Here is a 24,875-nt window from a genome sequence, read left to right as displayed (position 1 = left end):
AGCTGGGGAGGAGGTGGGAGGAAAAGCGGGAGCAGGGATCACTGGGAGGCAGGGGAAACCTTGAGATGAGCATGCTGGGTGGGTTTCACTTGTTCTCCTCGAGGAAGGTAATTAAATCCTCTCTCTGCTGGTGTTTGGCTCTGAAACCTAATGATAGCGAGGTAACCCCTGACTAGAATGTTGGCAGTCGGGAGTCTCTCAGCTTTCATCCCTTTTGACTTTGAGGAGGGGGGTATTTTTGTCTGCTGGAATCACACTGGCTTTCTCTGCCCTTCCCAGTACCAGGCACTAACTCAGGTGCACGGAGCAGGAAAAAGTCTGGGTCTAAACCAGCTTTGTGCCGAATTTTGATGTGGTATTTATAAGTCCGGGGAGAAGGGGTGTGAGAGCAGTCCTGCTGCTTCCCAGCCCTGTCTTGCTTTCGATTTTCCCCTCCTGGCAGATTCCTGTCATAGCATGTTCAGGAGCCTCCAAGGTGCCGCTGCTCGGGGTAATCAGCCGACCTGCTTGCTCCCAGCAGCTGGGAATCTGAGCCAGCAGGGGGGCAAAATTAAACAAACCCCCACAAAAGAAGCACAAAGCTGGGCTACGATGCCCATGGTGCAAAGGCTGCTCCTTGAGCATCCTTGCTCCCAGGAATCCCTGGCTTTCCACGAGGCAGATGATTCCCTACCCCATCTGGATCCAGGTTCCCCCCCCGCCTTTTCCATGTGCCGACCGACGTGCAGGGCTGTGCCCAGCTTTTGCCAAACCTCTGTGTGAATTTGTTCTGGTCTCCTTCATCCCTTTGGTTTCTGTTTTTTCTCCGTTTGTCCTTCCCTCCTGCCTTGTGTGTGGAGGGCTGGATTTGGGAAGGGGCAGTAGTGGGGAAAGCATCCCACCAGTTGAATGTCAAGGAGTGAGTAGCCTCACACTGGTCCCCCATTGTCCTCCTCTCCTTTTGAGCAGCCTTAGTGATAATTATTGATTTCTTCTACTTTTCCATCACAGAAGACTGGAAACAATAGAATTTATAAAGTGATTTTTTTAAAATACTAATTACGAATGTTTTGTAATTAGCAGTAGAACAATTTACTAACCAGGGAAACAACTTAAAACAAGGGAAATGTCAAATTTTCACAGTCAAATTGTTGCTTGTGCTGAGAACTGGGTCTTTCTGATCTCTGGCTGTGCCCTTGCCTGCCTTTTCCCTGCTCTGTGGTCCAGCCTGGTGCCCCTGTACCATTTTGGGGCACCTAGGAGAGGTTTTTCTCAGGTGGTGAAGGTGATGTTGGTTTTGTCCCATGAGTGAATGGCAGGGATGTCATGGGGACACAGGTGCCTGCTCCCCTGTGCCTTGGGGTGTATCCATCCCATCCCAGGGTTCTGCAGCTCCTGATGGCTGGGGCAGAGTGAGCAGGCCAGGCATTGCAGGGGCTGCAGAAAGGCCCTTTTTTTTTTTGCTTTTTAGTGTGGCTTACTTTTAATTTTTTCTCCGTGCTGCTGGTTTCATGTGTTTGAGAATCATCTCCTTTCCAGCCTCTGTGCTGAGCCTACTTCCCCTTGCTTCTCCACCACTTCAGCATCTCACTCCAGCTTCCCTGGCCCACGAATGATCTCTCTTTGCACATTTTCTCCTCTGAAACAGGAGGAGAAAACCAAAGAGGTAAAAAGAAAGTACTTGCCCTGCCCCTCTCTCCCTCCACCTGCCCTTGGATTTGGCTTAGCAGGGCTCGGGATGGGGCCGGCAGTGTCACAGAGTAGGGCGGGTGCTACAGGGGCTGGGGAACCTACGGATAAAAATGAAATAATTGGGTTTAAAACCCATCAGAGTTCCTCAAGCTCTTTCCAGGGGGCCAGTACGAGGTCAGCCAGTTTGTTTCAAAGACTTTCCATCCCGACCTGCTCCCGTGGACACATATCGGGGTCTCTACCTGGCAACTGGTGCAGGGGAGTCTCTGCAGCTGATGCTCACAGTGCTTTAGGTGGTTTTCCAGGGAAAATGTTTCTCTGTGGGTCTAGAAGTGGGATTTCAAGCTTTCCTCTTATCCAGGGTGTTTTTTATTCCAGGTTTAGCTGAGCCACAAGCTTCCACCGCTCAAAATGAGCCTTTTCCTCCCTTTTTTTTCCCCTTTTGTTTTCTTTTTTTGGCACAATATCAAGTTTCCTGCCCCTCTCCCATCCCTGCGTCAGCCCAAACCTCTCCCCCTGCTTGGAGTGTGCTGGGAAGTGGCAGCTCTCCCAGCCCTTCCCAAATCCTGGCAGTGGTGCTGGAGGGATGGAGGGATGCTCCCCTTTGTTGCAGGGGCTTTGCCTTTCCCTGGCAGCGATCTCCCTGCTTCCACCACTGGGTGGAACAGGCAGCCCAGTTTTACCACGGCCACGCTGTGGAGGAGGCACATTGGAATCACCAAAAAAAAAAAAACCAGGAGAGAGAGAGAAAGGAAAAAGTGTGATTTTTCTTAAATTATGCCTTAATGAAGGCATCCATTAACCTCCCTAATAATTTTGCAAGGAAAATGTCCACAAAAACCTTGTTAACGTTTTTTCTAATGGGTGTGATGGGTTTTAATGAAAGTCTTAATTAGATATTATTAGGCAAAATGAGCCTCTGGTGGGTTCAGGCCCTTTTCCATCCCTCAGAGCAGGGATGGGGAAGGTCCACATGTCCTGGCTGCTGCAAAAGAGGAGGCTCAGGCACCACAGCTACCACTCCCTGGCTCTGTCCCCAAATCATCCCTGTGATCCAGAGCCCTCCAAAGGGGAAATGAAGGAGAAACCTGGAAAATACCCCGGGGAAGGCAGGAGTGGGGGCCAGGTGAACATTGCAAGGTTGGGCTTCCTGAGCCAGACAGTCGCTGCAGCAACCTCGGAGGGATTAGGGAATGGCCCATGAGCTGCAATGTTGAACTTTATTTTCCTGCTCATCATTTTTTTCCCTCCTTAAATTGTTCCATGGGTGGTTTATATATTCCCCTCCCCATCATGATACCTCTGAGGGTTGTATCAATTCCCACTTTAAAGGAAGAAAAATCCCCCCTTGATTCCCCCCGCAAAGGGTCTTTTCATGAGCCTGTTTATAAATCTGCTTCCAAACCCTTGGCTTGTTAATGATCCATTTAGGAAACTTTCTGTGGTAACTGAAGTGCTTGAGGAATTTCATTTTTTGGGGGATATTGGGATGCAGAGCTCTATGTGCACTTGCAGGGGCTGCCATGGGCACGGATCCATGAGCATCCCTGCGGCGCTGGGGATGTGAAACCCAGCCATCTTTCCCAACCTCATCCACTTCCCCAGCCCAGAGACCTGACTCTCACCCTGCTGCCATCATGTCGAAGGCCCTTTGCTCTCTGGCCGGAGCAGGGATTGTTCTCCTGGACAATGGGAGAGCCGCAAGGAAGCGCCGGATCCGGCCCATGTCCGGCACCTGCATTGTTTCACCCTTGTTTGCAAACAGCCAGCACCTGGCAAACCCAGTGACTCAGCCAGGGACTTTGAAAGCCTTTCTATAACTTGTTCCTTTTTGGGTTTTGTTGTTTTTTGTTTTTTTTTTTCTTAAAGTCACAAGAGAGCTCCTTTGGGAACGGCTCCGGCCGGCGCCGTTTTGCTGCCGTTCGCTTGCCAAGGGGTGAGAGTTTCACCCATGTTCGGGGCTGTGCTGCTCCCTACAGCCCACAGCAAGCTCCTTGGGAGCTGGTGTCTCACCCAGCAGGAGGGTAATAATAATTTAAAAAATAAAAAAGGAGGCTTTTGGCCCTGGCTGGGGAAGGGGCCGGAGCACCAGGAGCGGCTGAGGGAGCTGAGGGGGCTCAGCCTGGAGGAAAAGAGGCTCAGAGGGGACCTTCTCACTCTCTGCAACTCCCTGAAAGAAGGTTGTAGCAAGGGGGAATTGGTCTCTTCTCCTAGGTAACAAGTGACAGGACAGAGGGAAGCAGCCTCATGTAGCACCAGGATGGGTTTAGATTGGGTATTAGGAAAATTTCTTCACCAAAAGGGCTGTTGAGCCCTGGCACAGGCTGCCCAGGTTAGTGGTGGAATCACCACCCCTGGAAGTGTTCAAAAGATGTGTAGATGTGGCAGTTGGGAACAGTTTAGTGGTGGGCCTGGCAGTGCTGGGTTAATGCTTGGAGTCAGTGATCTTAGAGGGCTTTTTCAACCTAAATGATTCTGTGATTCAGTACTGGTAATAAAATGGATTTTTTTCCCCCCCAAGCCATGTTGTAATTCATCGACACTCCCACGTGCAAGGAATCATTTGGAAGCTGAGTTGGGCTGGGATTGGGCTTTGCAGGTCTCCTAAAACCCGTGCTTGGGGAAACAGACCTTTGCTGCTGATGTTTTAATGATTGAGAGACCCGTTGTGTAACTGGAAGTGGTGTAAAAGCCATGGACCAGGTGCAGTGAGGTGCCCTGCTTTCCCCTGGCTGTGGGAGGAGGTTTGTGTGGGTTGGATGTGCCGACTGGGACACTGCAGGGGAAGGATGGAGCCCACTAGGACGAGAGAAAAGCAATCAGTGCAGATACTGAGGTTTTAATTTTCTCCGCTCTCCAAAGCCCGTCGTGCGGTGACAAATGGAGAGGTGCCGGGGGTGTCAGCTCCCAGTGTGTCAGGAGTGGTCATTTGTCACGCCTGGTGCCTGGGATCTCAGAGGGTGCTGGAGAGCAGGAGCGGGGCGATTAAATCACAGCGTCGCTCGCGCACTCGAGCGGGGCTTTGGGGGAGCCATGGGAAAACCCATCCATCTTCAGCAGAGTCACGGCCAAGAAATGATCCAGCCTGGGATGTGGGAGCATCAAACCGCAGGGAAAATTCTGTTGTGGGCACCTCAGATTAAGTTCTGCGCCCACCACAGGGGGGAATTGCTGTTCCCCCTCCCTGGGCTCCTCGGGGAGCCTCTCCTAGCTGAGAAAATATAATTGATGGCATGAGAGGGGAACTGCATCACTTGGTTTTCGTGTTCAGCTCGGGACTCACCTGCTTGTATCGTATTTCCTAAGTGAGAATGGATTTTAGGAAGGAGAGGTGTGGGCTGGGGTAGGAGCTGGTCGCCTCGGTGCTCTTGGTGTGGCTGCATCCTGCACAAGCATCGCTGGGCTCCGGGCACCAGCATCCCCCTGAGCAGGGAGTGATTCCTGGGATAATGCTGTCCTTGTCCTGTCCCATCTCTTCCATCCCCAAGGCCTCTCTGGGATGAAGCTCTGCTTGGTGCAGGCAGAACTTTGCCACCTCCTTGCTGTTTTGGGGGAGAGCTGAGAAGCCTGGGCCACAGTGTGTGCCACACCAGGGGAGTTCAGCCTCAGGTCTGGTTTCTGGAGTTTGCTGCCTAAAACTTCTCCTTAAATGCAAGGGAATCCTGTGAAATTATGTACCCAGGGAATTACGAATTGAATTTCCCTCAGCTTTGGCTGCTCTGCAGCGCAGAGGGTAACTTACCTGTGAGGTGAGACATGATATCATCTTTGTTTTTTATTAAAATAAGATCCAGGCAGACTTGCCCTGGACATAGCTTTGGGATGGGTTGATGCACACTGGCACACGTGTCCCCTCTGTGGTGCAGAGGGATCTGATCACCCTCCTCAGGAGCAGGGATTACTTTGATCCTTGTGGGTTTTGCTCTGGTGCAAAATGGGGAATTGGAAATGGTCCTGGGCACAGCAAAAAGGTTCTTGGGCTGTCTGGGCATTTCCAGGGTCTGTTGTTTTCTGGCTAAACCTGAATCTCTGGGTTCCACCACAGGCACTTGTTCCAGCACAGCAGGCGAGCAGGGATGGCAGTGCTGGGATGAGGGTGACAGGGTGAGACCTGGAGTTATCACAGATCTCCTGCTCCATGTCAGATCTGCTCCTGAGCTCTTAATTCTGTGTTATTATTGAAGACAACTTATTCTTAGAGAGCCCAAGGTGCAAATTACGTTTCGCAGCTAAGAAAAGCTTCCAGAGCTGCCTACATACAGTAAATCCCTGCAATCTCAGGTGGCTTTGACTTATGTGGAGCAGATGTTGAGGATGGAGGAGACTATTTTTTTTTTGCCCTCCTGTTGCTATCACTGGCATGGGACATGGGTGGAAATTCCAGCTGGGAGAAGCTGTCTGGGCTCAGAGGTGGGGCTAGTGGGTTTTGTCCCACCCTGCAGCTTTGGACATCTCTCCTGTCCCTGGTGGTGGCACCAACATGGGCAATGCCAGAGTGTTCACACCACTTGTAGAAGGTCCCTTCCCTGCCTGGGGGCTTCCTGCCCTGGCTCCTTGCTGCAGCATGAGGGTGAGCTGGTGCAGGAATTATGGAGTCATGAAATGGTTTGGCTGGATGGGATTTTCAAAGGTCACCCCTCTGGTTGGTGCTGTGTGTCCTCTCTGTGGCTGGGTAGGAAGGCAACTTTCCTCTCAGGAATAGTAATTATGGCTCCTTTTGTTATAAATATTCATAGGGAAACTTTCTTAATTACTTTTCTAATTAATTCCATGCCTGGGACTCTTGGGGTGGATGAGGAATGTGGCAGAGCAGTTGTGCCTTGGTTGGGACATCCTCCCGTGGCAAATCCATCCTCCCATGCCTTGGGCGTGGTCCTTAAGCAGTGAGCCAAACTGCAGCTCCCCAAGGCTCATCTCCACCAGGATGGAGGGGTCCTGCTCCGTGACGGGGCATCCAGTGCCATGGCACGGACACAAGGGAGCTGTGTGTCCATGTGTCCATGTGTCCCTGCCCACACTGGCATCCCCGCCCCGGCAGCACCAGCCTGGCCCTGCGGCTGAAGCTCTCCCCCAGCCCCATCCTGGGGTGACTCATCCTTTGCGGCGTCAGCACTAACGAGGAACCACTTCAGATGTAATTAATGAGCACTTGATGTTGTCTAGATCGAGGGGACACTGTGTGACGTGAGCTGGCGAAGGAGGAGAAGGTCCTTAATTAGTTCCTGTTAGGAACAGGAGATGTTTGCTTCCCAGCCAGGAGGGGGCTGTGCTTGGGGGAGCCCAGTGCTGCCCCATTTCCCAGTCAGAAGAGGGCCTGGAATTACAGAGTGGTTCCCAAAATCCCTGGTTGCTAAGGAAAGGTGCATCGTTTTCAGGGGCATTCCAAGCACAGCCCCTGCCTGCACCTCTGTGCCTGGGGAAGAGCTGCTCTCCGAGCTCCTCCATGAGTTTCCGTGCCGGCTTGTTTCCCTGCTCATTAAGTGGCTCGATAGCTCACGTCGGCGTTGAGGAGTGAACATGATGTGCTGGGTTTAGTGGAACATGGAAGTATTGGCTCTTCCACGTGGCTTCCAGTCCGTGTCCATCGGCTCTGGAGTCTCACGTTGCTGCAGTTCGGGGGGGGGGAAATCTCTCACTCCATGGAGCCCAATGCCTGGGGTGAGGGTAGAGCATCTCTGGGGTTGTGTTTTTGGGACAGTTCCTGGCCTGAATCTGAATCCCCCAGCTGTTTGCTCCAAACTCATTGGGTGTCTCATCACCCTCGCAGAGAAGAATTTCTTCCCAATATCCCATCTAACTCTGCCCTCTGTCAGTGGGAAGACATTGCTCCTTGTCCTGTCTGTCCAGGCCCTTGTCCAAAGTCCTTCTCCAGCTCTCTTGGAGCCCCTTTAAGGCCCTGGAAGCTCCTGCTTGCAGGGCTGGCAGAAGGAAGAGCCTGTGGCAGGCTGCAGCCACTAGATCTGTTTTTAAAGAAGAATATAAGGAGGTTAAATAGCCTGAAATCATTGCTGAGAACTTCATCCCCCTTTTTCATTTGTTGACTCAGAATAATGAGCTTGGGCAGAGTTAGGAGGATGAGGAGCAGCCTGTGCCTATTACTGCCATGGCCACATGTCTGCTGTAAACCTCCCTGCATATGTGTGGGAATTGTCTGGAGTTTGATCAAATTATTTAGTTTGATGACTGGCAGTGGGTGCTCGGAGAGGCAGTGCCGGCCTCATCCTTCCCTGCAACACCTCCCTCTGTGAGAAAACACCATGGAGAAGTGGAAATGGGCTGGGGACTCTCCATAAGCTGTGCCATGTGCCCACCAGCCATGTCCCACCACTGATTCCACGTGCAAAGTGCTGGAGCAGAAGGTTGGGCATCTCTATTTGATGGTTTATGGAAAAGAAGGGAAGCTTTTGGTGGGTGTGGGACTGGGCAGCCTCAGCCTGGAGCCAAGTGGAAACTAAAGCAGAGCAAAACCCGAGTGGGAGAACAGTGATTTGCAAAAGCCACCTTGGGAAGCGTCGAGGTTTTCCCCCCACTGGCTGTTCTGGAGAGCAAAGCGAGTTCCCTGCTCTGTGCTGAGCTGGCAGCCCCACGGCACCGCCTGCCCAGGGTGTGCCTGCTCTTCCCTTTGCACCCAACACATGGATCAGGGACAGACTTTTTCTTTAGACCTTCAAAATCCCCCCAACCATGAAAAATAGAGAAAGTGAAGCCCAGAGTGGTGATTAAGTGGGTGAGCTTGGACCTGCTGGGAAGCTGCAGGCAGTGAGCAGCAGGGCATGTGGGAGCCCAAACTGGCTGCTTCCTTGGCTTGTTTTAGGCTTTAACTCCTTGTTTAGGGCCATGATTCCACCTAAACAGTTGGTTTTGAAGCTCTTCTGCATCCAGAGACCCTCAGTTTTCCCAAGGCTGCCATCCTGGAGGGAAAGCACTGCTTCTGGGTGAGCATCAGCTGTGTTTTGCTTCTAGTGAAGCCCAGGGGGCTTGGTCTGTGAGCACTTCTGTCTGTGTGAGCACCTCGCTCCACTGGTTGATGAGGGATGGGATTTTTTGGGAGAGGTGAATAGGGATGCACCCAACCCTGTTGCCTCTAATCTGCCTCGCACAGCTCCTTACCCTGCAAGCATCTTTGAAATCCTGCCCCGCTTCAATTCATTTCTCATCCATGAGAAGAAAAAGGGGGGGGGGGGGGGGGAAAAACCCTGAGAAGGGGTAACACCACACTGAATTTTCCTTTCCTCCATGAATAAACCATGGCAGGCCGGCTCAGAAGCCTCTGGCTTTAATTTACATGTGTCCCAAGGCAGACCTAAGCCCATTCCTCCAGAGGTGGAGGGCTGGTTTAATTAACGGGCTGCGTCACGCATTCCTCGGTGCAGCGGGGGGGGAGATGGAGCCCAGTGCCTGCAGGATTCCAGCCCAGATGCTGGGAAGCTCATGTTTATCTCATGAGTTCCTGCCTACCCAGTGCTGAAAGAAGGGAACTCAACGGGGCAGGTGCTGTTTGTAATTCAGACGGCCCCGAGGCAGGAGCATCTCTGGGTGATGCAAAATTTGTGTTTGGCTGCAAAGATGGTGAAGTTTGCACCAAAATGAGGCTTTATCCCTCCCTGGGACAAGGCTCTGCTGGGGTGTCCTGTCCCCAAGGTGCTGTGGTTTCTGGCTTGGCTTAGGAACATGTGCTGATCTCACTGGGAGTGTGAGGATACTTTAGGCTGGGAATGCTTGGACTTACCCGTTTCTCCATATGCGTCGCTCTCCTTGCCCTACAAGAACTGGATGTTGGGATTTGGTGGCTGATGGGGTGTTTCAGGGCCGGGTCTGATCCTGTTCTCCTTTCTTGGTGTGGTCAGGAAGGCTGGATGCAGGTACCCTCCCACCCCTCCTCACTGGAGCGCGGCGTCACTCCCGATATAGAAACCTCTCTGGATTAATTTGTGGATTCTCCTGGAGGGTGGCACGGCAGCACCCCCGGCACTGCCGGCTGCCTGCTGAGCTCGCCACGGCCGTGCCGGGGCTGAGACACTCCGGAAAAGCACTTGGCTTGATATAAAAGGGAATTGGATCATTAAAAAGTAGAAGTGTGTGTGGGGAAAACCTCACAAAACAACCCTCCAAGCCTCTCCCCAGCAGAGACGCAGGAGGGAAGGGATGACAGAAGAGCATCATGTAGGGATGCAATTAAACCTCTGGCAACAGGCTCCCGTTCCCTGCTTGGATGTTTGCAGGGAGGATAACGAGGGAGATGAAAGTGGGGTGGGAAGGCAGTGCCCTCGTGGCCCTTTGAAAGTAGGGAGATAAGAGCCCCCCTCCCCAGCCCCCCCCCCTCCGCTTGTGGATGACAACCTGCCTGATTCTGCTGGTTTTCCCCCCAAGCTGCAGCCGCATCCCGCTGTCATCATAATATCAAAGGGATTGAAACTCAAACACAACGATTGTGTTGCAGCCCGAGGTGTCACCAGTCCCCCCCTCCCGGCACTGCCCGGAAAGCCGTGCCGGGAGCCCTGGAAAGCCGTGCCGGGAGCTCTGGAGAGCCGTGCCGGCTGCCCAAGTGCCTGCCCTTGTAATCACAGCATCCTCTAAATGCCATTTTTCTGTAGCACACAATTTCGTGTGGGTGTTGATTTGCCTGGATGGTGTCTCTCAGCTGAAAGGCTCGGGGAGGCTGCCCTGGCTGGTGGCAGGGCGATGGCAAGGAGAGCTTTTTAAAACACTCCTCAGTGGGACTAATCAATTTAAAGGCTAAAAAATTGATGTTTTTTTCCTTATTTTTTTACTGTATTTAAAGATAGATTTTGTTTCACTGGTGTCTGCAAAATGCCCTAAGAGTTTTTTTTTTGGGGGGTTTCATCAAAAAATGGTAAGCCTCCTGCAGAAAGTGTTAAGTTGGGAACCAGGTTTTTTTTCTTGATGATGAAGTATTGTTTGCAGGAAGGGGGCCCTTGAATCTTTTTCCAGCAGGCTGTAAAAGCAATGAGCTGCAGTTCCTCCTTTTTTCTGGCCTGTGGTGTCCTCCAAACTTGCTGCCCATCTCCCAGAGGTGCTGGGTATGCTTTTGGAGCAAGGCTGGATTATCCAGGCTCTTTAGGGCCTTTGCAGTTCTCTCCACAGTTTTGCTTGAGGGCACCACCTCGTGCAGTGCTGCTGCTTCTAACCCAGCCTTTCATCACCTGCTGTGCCAGAGTGCCACAGGTGTGCTTAAACACACTGGGTTTGCCCTGGAAAGGCACTGGACCCAAAAGGGAACCCAAAACAAGTGTGAATTTGGGAATACTTGGCAAATGGGGTCAGCTCTGCCCCAGGAGGGACACTCAGGGCATGGGAATGATGAGGTGTCGCCGACTCGGTTTGCTGTGAGTGAAGGGAGAATGGTGGGGTGCCAGCGAGGGTGGGGGCAGGAGGTGAGCTCCTGAATCGCTGCTGAATCTGTAATTCTTTGCAGAAGTTCCTCTTTTAAAACTCAAGAAGGAAAAATGCCACTCTGCATCCCCAGGGAGCTTTAGAGCAAGTTAATGTAGAGGAGATATCTCCTTCCTTTCTTCCTTTTTTCTTTTTTTGTCTCTTTTGACTAAAGCTTCCCTGAGAGAGTAATTAAAAAGTGCAAGTTCCAGGTGCTAACTGGGAGGATTTAGTTTGAGGAATGAAATGCTTGGATACCCCCACGCTTGCACCCTTTCCACAGAGGCTGTGACGGTGGCTTGCCTCGGGCAGGAGCAGGGTTGGATGAGCAGAGAGATCCAACTTATCTCCCGCTCTTTCTAGGACTCCTGGCACCTGGAATATAAGTGTGCAGGATACAGGAGAGTTTTAAGCAGTGAAAAGCCTTGCAGTGCCACAACTGCTTCGATAATCCATCCTGCCTGTGAGAGCTGGAGCGTGGAGCGAGGCGGTGGTGGGGACACGGGTCTGTGGTGCCTTCACTGGGTGTTTGCCTTGTGTGAGACATGTCCACATCCCAACTTCGAGCCTGTGAGGGGGGATAAGGGAGGTTCAGCTCTTGCTGGGAGCCCCCAGCTGTGTCCAGCCCTGTAGCCAGATCCTTACAATCACCCCACGGACATGAGGGCAACTTGCACCTATTCCCCCCCCCCCCCAAACTGCCAGCGATGACATCTCGCTGCAAGAAGCCTGAGTTTCAGCAGCCCCAGAATGATGCTCCCTTCCACCCCCAAACATGTCAGCCCTGGAAAAGGGGTCCTGCTGGCAAACTCCTGCCCGGGATGCACAGCATCCTCGGTGTGCTGGCAGGGTGATGGATCCATGGGCAGCTTTGGGTTGTGGGGGGGGGTTTAAGGGCCAGGCATCCAGGCCTGCTGAGCAGCGCGTGCCTCAGCATTTCCAAACACACCCCTGGTGCTTGAATGCGAGGAAATGGATAGTTAAGCACATCATTAATCTTATCCAGCCCACATAATCAACAATCAATTAATTCTCCTCAGAGCTGAAGAGATGCAGGTTGTGCCGTAGCCTGGGCACCCGCAGAAGGAGCCCCTTCCCGCAGGGAAAGCTGAGGCAGAGCCTCATCCCGTGCTTGTCTGAGGCACTGTTGTGGATACAGACCCTGCCAGCTCTGGGAAAATCTTGGAGCAGCCCTTAAATGAGGACAAACATTTCTCTGGCCATTAGTGGGGTGATTTATTGCTCCCTCCTGGGCTCAAGCCCTCCATCCGAGCCCTGCACTGGACTGTGAGGGTTATGGATCCGAAGGGTTATGGATCCCACCATGGCCTTGCAGGGCCTTGGGGGTTTGTGCTTCATTTTTGGTCTGAGGTTCATGGTTCAACTCCCCTCGAAAGAGGGGAGACAAGGGCAGCAGCAAGAGTGGAGGGCTGCAGCCTGTGCAGCACTGGGAGGATGGAGAAGGCATCAGCCTCTCCCCAAACTGTGGGAGGCTTTAGGCAAGCATGGTGTAATTACAGAAGAGAAAAGCTAATTGGTAATAATAGCAATTAAGAGCCACGTGCCTGCAGATTACAGGAATTTGTGGATAAGTGAAGTGATAACAGAAACCAGCGGACACTGGGTTGCAGGGTACTATGTTCAGGTGTTTTGACAAAGCATCACTTGAATTAATTGTAATTAAATACTAACGAACCTCTTCAACCAACCCACCAACATGCCCCTAAGCTTAACACTGAGGTGTGTTCACAGCGCTGTGACCCTCTCATCTTCCTCCCTCCCATTCCCATCCTCTCCCATTAAAATACAGGTGGCTGTTCCCTGGTACTGCCACCCTCCCTGTCCTGCTCCTGGCACATTTCAGGCATGTTTCTGACACATATTCCAGCTCCAGAGCCCACAAGTCCCCGTTGCACATCTCACAGATGCTCAGGCATCCTGGGGGGAGCACAAGGCCACTGGGACATGGTGGGTCACTGCTGGTGGGAAGGGAGAGGTGAAGAACTGGAGATCCACCTCAAAGCCTCGGTGTCCACATGTGGTTGTGTCTCCTGGCACGTGTGTCTGGTGTCTCTTTGTGCTTCCTTGTGCTGTTGTGGGACATAGGGCTGTGTTTGTGGATCGGGGAGGGGTCTGCATCCCGCTGCCTTCCGCTCTGGCATCCTGAAGGTCCCCCTCAAGCCCTCCTGTGTCCTGCCCGGAGTGGTGACTCCACGGGTCTCACTGTCTGCCTACAGGAGGTGGTGGGTTATGGCCCTGTGTCCCTAAGATGCCATACGTGTGGGATGGCTGTGTTAGGATCTGGAGGACTCCTCAGTCTCCCTGTGGTGGGGAAGAAGAAGGGCTGTGGGAGATGGTGGCTGGTCCCTCTGGGATGCCACGTCCCCACTCAGCTCTTATTGCTGTTGGAAAGAAACAGTTCATTGCAGCCAGTTGTGTGCCTTAGGCTGGGGGTGGGGGGAATCTCCTGAATAATGAAATTGTAAAATATTGTTTTGATTTATTCCTTTTTATCATCTATTAATATCTGGAAAGGCTGTGTGAGCAGGAGGCCTCATGAGTTTTGAATGACAGGTTAAAGGGCTCCAATAAAGATTAGATGGTCCACTATCTCCCAAGGAAATTGCATCAAAGTGGTTACTCCTGCTTGCTCCTATTAATTTCCTCTTCATGGCTGCTAGGAGATGCCTCATATCCTGATGCAGCAGACAGGGGCTAAGAGGCACTTTCCATTATCTCAATCATCGCCGTGTTTATGAGGCACGGGGGGTGGGTGTTTCTCTTCAGAGCTGTGCCTTGGGGGTGAAAGCATCGTGGGGGCACAGCCTCACACCAGGAACGGTCTCCCCTGGGCGGGTGGTGGACCTGGGTGGCAGTCTGATTCCTTGGATACATGTGCCAAAATACAGGCATTCTCTTCTGCAGCCTTTGAATTTTGTTAGATGTCAGGGATGGATGAGCATCCATCCGTCAATGCCTTGTTGGTGAGGAGCAGTGGGGTGGGGCAGAGATGAGGGACCCCATTTCTGTCGCTGCCTCCTCGCCCTCGAACCACAGAGCAGCGAGATGGGTGATTAATGAAACCTCCCCTCGTTGCTGATTAAACCCTCACTGTAACTGGAGCATCTTCTCCTTTGTGAATTAGTTGCCATTTCCTGCTTGAATGAACTCAGAGGCTGGGAGGGTTATCAGCTCCAGCCCTGGGCTGTGGGGGATTGACGGGATGGACCCGTAAGGCACTCGTGGGCGTCACATCAACTTTTTAATTAAATGTTCAAATTTTGCATGGAAAAAGAGATGCAAGACCTGAGCCATGCTGCTGGGGTAGAAGAAAGGGTCCTTCTGAATACAAAGGTCCTTGGGGAACACTGTTCTGCCCCTGTGCGCCCATGCCTTCATGGATGCTGCCAGGGAAGAGGGTTCTGCATCCCCCACTGCCCCCCTGCCCAGGTGCAAGCAGTGGGGAGCAAAAGAGAGGCTGCAGCCCCCTCACTCTACCTGGCTAAATATTGCCATGGCATTTCAGTGTTTGTCTGGTGGCTCCAGACATGGATTTTTCATGGACAGCATGGAAAATCCTGGCCATCCTAGCTCTGTAGGAAGGTGTTACCCCATTTAGTTCTGATACTGGTGTGAAGCTTTTCTGTGTCTCGTCTCTTCTCTTCTCTTCTCTTCTCTTCTCTTCTCTTCTCTTCTCTTCTCTTCTCTTCTCTTCTCTTCTCTTCTCTTCTCTTCTCTTCTCTTCTCTCTTCTCTCTTCTCTCTTCTCTCTTCTCTCTTCTCTCTTCTCTCTTCTCTCTTCTCTCTTCTCTCTTCTCTCTTCTCTCTTCTCTCTTCTCTCTTCTCTCTTCTCTCTTCTCTCTTCTCTCTTTTCTCTTCTCTTTTCTCTTCTCTTTTCTCTTCTCTTTTCTCTTCTCTCTTCTCTTCTCTCTTCTCTTCTCTCTTCTCTTCTCTTCTCTTTTCTCTTCTCTTTTCTCTTCTCTTTTCTCTTCTCTTTTCTCTTCTCTTCTCTTTCTCTTCCTCTTCTCTCCTCTTCCTCTCCTCTTCTCTCCTCTTCCATCTTCCCAGCCCATTCCAAGGGCAGGGCCTGCTTTCCCCTCCATCCCGGAATGGTTCAGCACCCAACCTCTCTCCTCTCTCTTCCAGCCTGCCCCGCGGGGACGTTCAAGGCCAGCCAGGGCGCGGGGGTCTGCGTTCCGTGCCCCCCCAACAGCCGCTCCACCGCCGAGGCCTCCCCGGTCTGCGCGTGCCGCAACGGCTACTACCGGGCGGACTTCGACCCTCCAGCAGCTGCCTGCACCAGTGAGTACCAGATCAGGGCTGGAGGGAGGGCTGCAGGGATAAACTCTCAATCCAGGAGCCCTTTGTCTTATTCTCTCCCCCCGTCCTGGGAGCGGGAGAGCGGCTGAGTGGGCGCCGGGCACCCAGCGCTGAGCGATGGGACGGCCCCGCATCCCGCCTCGCTGGCAGCTGCTGGGATTTATACATCACCCTGGCAGCGCTGGTGATGGCAGGGAGATAGTCCCAAGGATAAATTAGAATTTAAAGTTATCTGCTCTGCCTGTCTTGTTCATGGCCTTGCAGATGGAGTATTTTTTAATAGGGGGAAAGGGTGCCTTGGGCATTGGTATTCAGCGATGCATCGCTGCTCGGCTCTCTGCCCGAGCTGCCTGGCATGGCAGCAGTGTCCTCAAGGCTCTCTTTCAGTGGGAAAAGAGCCCAGGAGAGAGGAAAGAGCTGCTGTGCTCTTCAGCCCACTGAGAACATGAGTCTTGGCCTCAACTGCCCCCAGATACACTCCAGGCCCTTGAATCAGCCCATCAGGGAGCTTTAGCACAAGGATGCTCTGGACCCTCGGTGCTGGGAGTGCCTGAAGGGCATGTGGGAAATGAAAAAAGGATTTGTGTGTTCTGCTGGATCACCTGAGCTGTCAGACAGTCAGCAGGTTGCACAACTGCAGATAATCTATAGATCTTTATTCTGCCTCGTTACATAACTGATTTACAGCAGTGCTGCGCTATAGGAATCCAGGAAAAAAAGGCTCTTTGCTGATTTTTATTTCCTCTCTCGATGCTTAATGTTACGATGTTCTAATTTGAGGTGCCAGCTGTTCACCCACAAAGTTTCTCTGTGTCAGAGGAGTAACTCACATCGTGGAGTTGCAGGTGCTGCCCTGGACTGGAGCCCTCCCAAGGGTGATGCCTGTGAGGGTGGTTCCTGCCCCAAGCCCCTGCACAAGGGGCTGCAAGTAAAGGGGGAAGAATTTGGGGAGGACAGGGAAGAAAGATGGTTTTTCCCTTTTTTCTTGAAAAGGTGTTATCTGCTTAAGGTATGAAGAGAGGGTTTGGATTAAGGTTCCTGAGACAGGTTGCAGATTTTTTGGCCTAACTAACTGATCTTATTGAGCCTTTGTGAGTCCTCCACTCATTTCCCTGGGGAATCAAGGTCTTTCTTCCTGCTCCTGCCATATCCTCTATCACCCTCCTTTGACATCTCCATGATGGGGGAGCCCCACAATGGAACATCTTTGGTGCTTTGAATCCATGAAAGCCCTTTCCTGCGAGGATGCTGCACTGGTGACTGCTCCATGACAGACACATTTACTCCCAAAGAGGAAAAGAAATAAAAAGAATGGAATTCTACTAGTTTCTTTTTAGGGCTGTCATTTCTCTATTTTTTTTGTCATTTTTGACAAAATCTTCCATCTGCATTATCCATGGCAGAGAGGCTCCCAAAGTGCCTCCACGCAGGATGATCTCTCCATCCCACCATCCACATCACCCCCTTGCTGTTGAAGCCACCTCTTCCCAACCCATCCCTGGCCACTAGCTGTGATTTATCCACAGCCAGCAATGATGTTCCCTGGCACACACATGTGGAGGCTCCTCTGGGATGGGTTTCCCCAGGACAGAGCGTGCTTCGCTCTCTTAACCTTTCCTCGCAGGTCAAGTCCTCCATCATTTTTATTGCTCCCTGTTTCATGGCAAAGTCCTATTTCTTCCTGGGAAGTGCAGCCCCGAGCCCAGCCAGCACAAGGAATTCATTGCTTTCCTTATTTAATAAAACCCAGCAGCCGGATTTTGTGGTTTTGGCTGCGGAGCCATCCTGGCTGACCCCAAATCCTTCCCCGGACCCGTGCAGACGTATGTTTGTGCCTCGATGATGCTCTCCTGCCTGGATTCCTCCTGAATCTCTCCCTCTGGACCCAGCCCCGATCCGGCAGTGCTTGCAATCGGAGCTGTGTTCAATTCCCGTCCTCCGAAGCATTTGTGGTGGCTCCCGGCAGGTTGGATCAATGCAATTTTCTTCTCTTGTCCAACATGGGAGCACACCATCGAGCGGTGCCAGTGCTCCTCCATGCTGTTAAATTCCAGGGCTCCCAACTAGAGATATCGAACCCTTAATAACCACTTTCCATTTTCGACTCTCTCCTCTCCTGCTGCTCCTCCGGTTCTCAGCAGTGTTGGCTAAGGGGTGTTTCTCTCGCTGGGATAATCTGTTTGAGGTGCTTCTCCACAAAAGTGCTGGATCTATCTCAGCATCTCCCGGTGGGATTAAAATGGGTCCATCTTCGCAGGTGGATCTGCGTGTGCTCTGTGTGGGGTTTTCTTGGATATTAAGTGGGTTTGTGGTGTGAGAGTCCTCATCTCCATCTGGGAAAGCCCTTTCTGTGGCCAGTAGTGCAGGTGATTGGTGTTGCCAATGGGGAGAGTCTGACCCTGAATCGAGCAAAGCCATGGACACCAAATCCCTCCTAAGGGAGGAGGTGATGGATGGTGGAGCAGTCGGAGCCATGGGGTGTCCTTCTCCGTGCTGGAGCCCGCACGGGAGGACTGAGCATCCCATTTTGGGCAAGGAGCCGTCTCAGTCCCTCTCCTTTCCCACAGGTGTCCCATCCGGCCCCCGCAACGTCATCTCCATCGTCAACGAGACGTCCATCATCCTGGAGTGGCACCCGCCGCGGGAGACGGGCGGGCGGGACGACGTCACCTACAACATCGTCTGCAAGAAGTGCCGCTCGGACCGACGCGCCTGCTCCCGCTGCGACGACAACGTGGACTTCGTGCCCAGGCAGCTGGGGCTGACTGACACCCGCGTCTTCATCAGCAACCTGTGGGCGCACACGCCCTACACCTTCGAGATCCAGGCTGTCAACGGGGTTTCCAACAAGAGCCCGTTCCCGCAGCAGCACGTCTCTGTCAACATCACCACCAACCAGGCTGGTGAGTCCCGGGGGGATGCTGTGCCCGGGGGGGGTTTGGCTGTACCCCCTGCCAGGTGCAGGCTCCGTGTGAAATGAAGCTCCCGGTCCCAAAGGAAAAGCCCCCGGGGTGTGAGCGGGGTGTGATGGCTGCGGTAAAACTGCCCCCAGCCCTGGGTGGGGAGAAAGGCCAGGAAAAGAGGGGGGAAGAGGGATGGGGAGGTGGAGGGGTTGCCTGTGCCCTGGGCAGAGGGAGAGCTGCCTTGTGGGAGGGATATCCAATACGTGCTTTTTATCCCACTCTAGATCTCTTGGGGATAAAATGGCATTGCCATTTCCCACTTTTCCCCAGGTGGGAGCAGGGAGATGGGATGAATCCAGTCCTGAAATGCAGCCTGGCTGTATTAAAGCACAGAGAGCACAGAGAGCAGCATTCCAGGGCTGAGTTCAGGTTCTGTCTCCTCTGGCACATCCCTCTCCCATTATTTAACGTTTGTCCCCTTTTCCAGTCTCCTCTGCCCCTTTGCCTCCCTCTTCCCACTCAGGAATCAGGAACTGGACAACTGGCTCTGGGCCAAACCGGGATGCCAGTGGGATGGGTGTGCAGATGGTGAGGGGGGAACTGGTCCCAGGCTGCACCTGAGTAGCACAGGGAATGGAGGAGGTGGAAACCCATCTGCTCTGGGCAGAGAAAGGGGATGATAATTCCTGCTTTATGCCGAGCGTGTAATGCCGGGAGCCTTCACCATCCTGCTCCCTTGGGAGAACATGATGGGGAAACCTGGTGTAAATATTTCAGTCTCCTGCCTCCAGGGAATACAAATCTACACTCGTGCCTGGCTGGCATTGCCATCTGCTGAACCACGACCAATCAAACCTGCTTCCTCTTTTCGGGCCTTTTTTATGGGGTGGGATTTTGGGGTGTTTCTTAGCTCTTCTGCCCTGGGGAGCTGGGAAGAGCCAGGTCACCCTCATCTATCTGTCCATACCCCAGTGCTCCCTGTTTGTCTTGCAAAGGCTGAATGTTCATGTGGAAATGCTGGGCCATGGGGTAACCTGATGGAAAGGTAGCAGCACTGTCATGGGCAGTGCTCTCCCTCTAAAATCCCTTTGGCTTTGCTGTGGATTTTTCCAGCCATTTTCCCAGCCTGATCCATGCTAACGGGAATTAACAAAACATCAGTTTGTTTAATTTCAACCCACGAGCATCTCCCCAGAGAGGATGTGGAGAGATTAAAAAAAATAATATAGGATTAAATATGCCAGGTAAACAAAGATGGTGCTAAACTATCAACATCTCCCATTGGGGCCACAAGGAACAAGGTTCCTGCCACCCTTGGATTCCCTCCATGGCATGATCCTGTGCCCCAAGCTGGTCGTGCCAGGCTCAGCTCTTCCCTGGATCCACACAGGGGAAGCATTTTCCTTTCCTGCACTCGGCATGGCGAGGAGGAGGAGGGCAGGGAGGGCTGGATAGGGAGCTGACTGTGTGAACAGGACATGCCAGTGCCCCTTTGGGTGTGGAGAGACTTGAATACCTCTCTGGGAAGCTTTTGGTAGGATTAAGTGCAGGATCAGGGCTGTACTGACCGGCTCTGGTCCTTTTAAGTATAATTTGCAGGGCAAAAAGCCTTTGGAAAAGTGGTTCCTGACTAATTTAGTGTCTCAGTGTCCTTAATGGTGGAAGGACAGTGTTCTGCTGCCGGGGGTGCTCAGCTCCAGAAATGCATGACTCCAGGGCTGCACAGCTCCAGGGATTCTTGACTCCGGGGCTGCACAGCTCTGGGGATTCTTGGCTCTGGGAATGCACAGCTCCAGGGATGGTTGGCTCTGGGAATGCACAGCTCCAGGGATGCTTGGCTCTGGGAATGCACAGCTCCAGGGATGGTTGGCTCTGGGAATGCACAACTCCAGGGATGCTTGGCTCCCCAGCAGGCACTGAGCAGCCCTGGGATCACTCTGGTGGGTGCAGGGAGCAGGGCAGGGAGCAGTGGCAGTGGGGAGGAAGTGCCTGGCAGCTGTTTTGGAGAAGGGGCTCGCTGAGCTCTGGTCTGGTGCATGAACTGAAATATTATGGGCTGCTTTGCAGAGTGGTGTGGTGTGTGGCATAGCTGGTGGGACTGATTAGAAACGTGTGGCAGGGAGGGAAAGGGGTTGGACCCGATGCCAGTGCCAAACGTTCTGCTTTCTCCAGGGATGCTGTGACAGGATGCCTGGGACCCCTGTGCTGTGCTGCCCAGGGGGCTGCAGGGATGGAGGTGCTGCCTTCTGAGCACCCTTGTGCCATGGCCTGAGGAGATGAGAGATGGCTTGAGACTGTTTTGCAAGTGTTTGGGCTTTGGAAATAGAACTCTGTGGGGAAGCATGTTTGAGTAATGAGAATGAGCATCCCCCGAGAGCTCCTAAGAGCAGATCCAGCAGCTCCTCTGGAGCCAAAGCTGTTCTACAGGCTCCTTGCTGGGGTTTCCCCTGGTTTCCCATCATTGTCCTGAGGCTGGCAGATTTTTGCTCCTACATCCCATTCCTGACAGCACGTGGGGTGGCAGCTGTGGCACAGGCTCCCTGGATGCTGGGTGTTGGATCCCCAGAGAGGCTGTTACACCAAGAGATGTCAAGCAGAGCTGGAGGCTGTCACCAAGCCTTGGTTTGTTCCCACTGGGGAGAGCTTTGCTGTCTCTGTCCCACCGTGGGAGACATCCTTGGAGCGAGCAGTCCCAGGGAGAAGGAACACCAAGGATTTCTAAACCCCTAATTAAAAAGAATAGTTGGTTTAAATACCAGAATTCCCTCGCCAGCTCACTGCTCTGCTTCCATGTAAGCTGCTGAGATGCCTCTCTTCCCACTGCTAATGAGTGAGCTTGTCCCACGAGTCTGACAATCGCAGGCGTGGGAGACTTGGGATGCTCTGTGTGCCCAGGGGATTTTCCCTCTTCCCAGGGCTGTCTTCCCTACCCCTCTCCATTAACTTTCCCTCTCTCCCCTCTTCCTCGGCAGCACCCTCCACCGTCCCCATCATGCACCAGGTGAGTGCCACGATGAGGAGCATCACGCTGTCCTGGCCCCAGCCCGAGCAGCCCAACGGGATCATCCTGGACTACGAGATCCGCTACTACGAGAAGCTGAGCCGCATCTGCACGCCCGACGTCGGCAGCTCCGTGGGCGCCAGGCCGGCACCGGTGAGCTCGGGGGAAACCCTGCCATGGAGGGGGGCTGGGGGCACTGGGGCTGCTCAGGGCCTGAGCCTTCTGGGAGAGGGGGAACATCGATGGGCTCTGAGTCAGGCTCTGCTGGGAAGGCGGCGGGACAGGCACCAGGTCACCTGGGCTGCCTCCGGAAGGTGGGAGCGATGTGCAGCCAGGGGGAGGGGAGAGATGTGGCTACGAATGCTAATTCACAGACTCACAGAATGGCTTGGAAAGGACCCTAAAGCTCCTCTGGTTCCAACCCCCCTGCCATGGGCAGGGACACCTCTCACTAGACCAGGTTGCTCAGAGCCCCATCCAACCTGCACCATTGCTCCCCCGGGGCAGTATTTTGTCCAGCACATCAGTGCCTGTGCCTGCCTTGGCTCCGGTATCTGTTAGGATGAACAGGGACCTGGAGCGAGGGGACAGTGTCTGGAGGAGGGGAGGAGGCCAGTGAGAGCTGGTGAAGGTTGCTGGGTTGTCCCTGTCCTGGGTCACTGCGTCCAGTCCTTTCCCTGGCAGCTGTCCTTCCCCGCAGGGGACACGCTCCCGACCCCTGCGCTGAACCGTGCTGTGCCCAAGCTGTTCCATCCCTCCTGTGTCTTGCCAGCTCTAATGAATTCCTCTAAATGTGAATAATTAGATGATCTCACCAGTGGCCTCTTACCAGCAAATCACCAGGGAATGTGGCAAAAAATGAGATTGGAGACACAGGAGGTTTCCACCAAGATTTAGCACAAGGTTTAGGCAGCACAGCAGGGACTGCAGGGCTGGGGCTCTCAGCAGAGACAGGTTGCCCTTGAACCTGCTTGAACAAACCCTTGTAGGGCACATTATGGTGTTTTATGGAATCGCAGAATCATTTAGGTTGGAAGGGACCTTAAAGATCATCTAGTTCCAACCCCCTGTCAGGTTTCCATAGCTGTGTGATGTTTCTGAAAGGCACAGGGACATCAGTGGTTTGAAGAGGAGGAATTTGTGGCTCATGAGTATTTTTGATCTGGATGTTCTTATTGTTTCTCCCTGCTGCTCCATGCTCCATGCTGTGGTGGGACCAGGGAGGCTGCCTGGGAGGCCTGTGCTGCAGGGACATCCCCAGCTCCTTGGAGGCCAGGCAGAGCTTGTGGGTCCTGTTTCATAGAATCATAGAATGCCCTGGGTTGGAAGGGACAATAAAGATCATCTCATTCCAGCCTCCCTGCCACGGGCAGGGACACCTTCTACTAGCCCAGGTTGCTCCAAACTCTGTCCAACCTGGCCTTGGACACTTCCAGGGATGGGGCAGCCACAGCTTCTGTGGGCAACCTGTGCCAGGGCCTCCCCACCCTCCCAGGGAAGGATTTCTTCCCAATATCCCACCTAACCCTGCCCTCTGGCAGTGTAAATAGTCCCTCTCCATCTTCAGGTACTGGAAGGCTCCAATTAGCTCACCTCAAAATCTTCTCCAGGCTGAACAGTCCCAGTTCTCTCAGCCTTTCCTGTGGGATCCTCCGTGTCAGGGACGCTCCTGAGGCAGAAGCAGGGCCTCTACTTTATCCCCGAGCAGCTAAACCTCATCCCTGCTATCATGGGGGGCGGGTGGGCCCTGCTGTCCCTCGTCCCTCCACCTCTGACCGTCCCTCCCCGCCGTGCCTGCAGGACCACAACGAGTACAACTCCTCCATGGCCCGGAGCCAGACCAACACGGCGCGGATCGAGGGGCTGCGGCCCGGCATGGTGTATGTGGTGCAGGTGCGGGCCCGCACCGTGGCCGGCTACGGCAAGTACAGCGGGAAGATGTGCTTCCAGACCCTGACGGACGGTGAGCGAGCGTGGGAGGGGTGGGTGGTTGTCTTTCCAGCCGCGGCTTCACGCTCTAATTGGATCAGAGGAACTTGTCTCCACGCAGCTCTGTCCCAGCGGGCAGCGTGGCGGGAGCCAGGTGATTCACAGCGGTGTCTCGTTAGCCGCCAGCTGGAGGAGTGATCCGCCCGGAATCTCCTGGCTCCGCGTTTCCCCCGCTGTTCGGCTGCACTTCTGCCTTTGCCACCTCCAGCTGCGGTGACAGAACCCCCTGCCACGGGCTCTGAGCCTGGCACGGTGGGATGGGGTGGGAGGAGGGTTGTAGAGCCTTGGAGGAAGGACTCTGGGATGCTCAGAGCCACGTTTGAGCCATCAGGGCAAAGCTGGAAGGGTCAGACCCATGACTGAAAGGTGATTTCCCACCCCAAGGTGGGACCCTCAGCTCATGACCTTCATGGTTTCTTCTGGCCTCCTTGCCAAAGTCATGCTGCCTTTTTTCTGGCCCCAGCCCTTCCCTGCACTCACAAACACTTGATTCCTTTATAGACTACTAACTCATGGGAGGGTTTTCCAGTAATCCCAGCTTCAGGACTAATCCAGAGGCTGGTGAGCGAAACAAGGCTCCTTTTGTGGTCCTCTTACCCCTGAAGAGAGAGAGAGCCCCTTCCCTGCTGCTGCTGGTGTGACTCCTGCTCTGCTCAGGTGACATCCATGGCTCCCAGACTCGCTGCCTGTCTTTCCTAAAGCTTTTCTTCTTTCCTAAAACTTTTTTCCTGTCCTAAAACTGGGTCACCCCATACTCACATTCACGTTGAGTGCCAGCTGGAGTGGGAAGAGGAAAACCACGTAGGGCAACCAAAGGGAAGGAAATGGTAATAAACCCCCCTCCAATGCCTTGAATATTCAGGATTAGAGAAGCAAGAAGAAAAATCCTGCCTCAAATAAGCAATTAATTGAAATTTAATAAGAAAGGGTAGTGTAGATTATTAAATAATAATTGATTGTTAGATGAGAATTTCCCAGGATTTAAGCAGCATGCAAGAGATAAATCTAGTTGGCAGTAATTAACTGCAGAGTAGAAAAATACAGATAAAAGGGGGCTAAATGCTTTCTTTCAGATGAATTTTATTTTAACCCTTGTGTGTGGTGGCTGGCACAGCCTGGCAGACCTCACTGGGGGTGGTTGGGGAAGGGAGTGTCTCTGGAATGCTACAGAAGTCCCCAGGAATGTGGGATCTGCTGGATACTGCCTGTTGAGGGCATCCACACTGCTGACAGGGCAGGGGATACAGGAGGGTGCAAGTGGTTTTCTTGGAGTTCCTCCAGGCGTGTCCAGTCCTCCCTGTGCCACCTTGGCTTTCACCCCAGCCTGCTGCTGAAGGACACAGCAGGTGGCTGAGGGGTCACAGAGGGTTCCAAGGGGACACAGGGGGTTGGAGAGATGCTCAGTGGGGAAGGGGTGCTGTGGTTGCCATGGCTCTGCAAAAGAAGTTGTCACATGCAATCTGTGGAGATGTTAAAACCCACAAGCACACCTGCAGTAAAGGTGCCCAGGTTCTCCTGGGCCTCACTCTCAAGGTCATCTGTTGCATGGTGGACTCTCTGGCTGGTTTGATTATTAATGGGATCTTTTCTCTTCCTCCT

The 24,875-nt window shown here is 53.2% G+C and overlaps 1 protein-coding gene across 1 annotated transcript in view; it reads left to right on the top strand.

Moving 5' to 3' along the window:
* EPHB1 (EPH receptor B1) overlaps positions 1-24,875 on the top strand; it is a 68,238-nt gene that overhangs the window by 32,261 nt on the left and 11,102 nt on the right. Inside the window, exons 4-7 of the mRNA XM_064666653.1 lie at positions 15,210-15,365; positions 17,951-18,286; positions 21,259-21,440; positions 23,088-23,250. Coding sequence (XP_064522723.1) covers positions 15,210-15,365; positions 17,951-18,286; positions 21,259-21,440; positions 23,088-23,250 — 837 coding nt within the window. The remainder of the gene's footprint in view (positions 1-15,209; positions 15,366-17,950; positions 18,287-21,258; positions 21,441-23,087; positions 23,251-24,875) is intronic.

The sequence above is a fragment of the Pseudopipra pipra genome, chromosome 10, assembly GCF_036250125.1.
Source record: "Pseudopipra pipra isolate bDixPip1 chromosome 10, bDixPip1.hap1, whole genome shotgun sequence".
Classification (NCBI taxonomy): Eukaryota; Metazoa; Chordata; class Aves; order Passeriformes; family Pipridae; genus Pseudopipra; species Pseudopipra pipra.
This window is presented reverse-complemented; position numbering and strand designations above follow the sequence as displayed.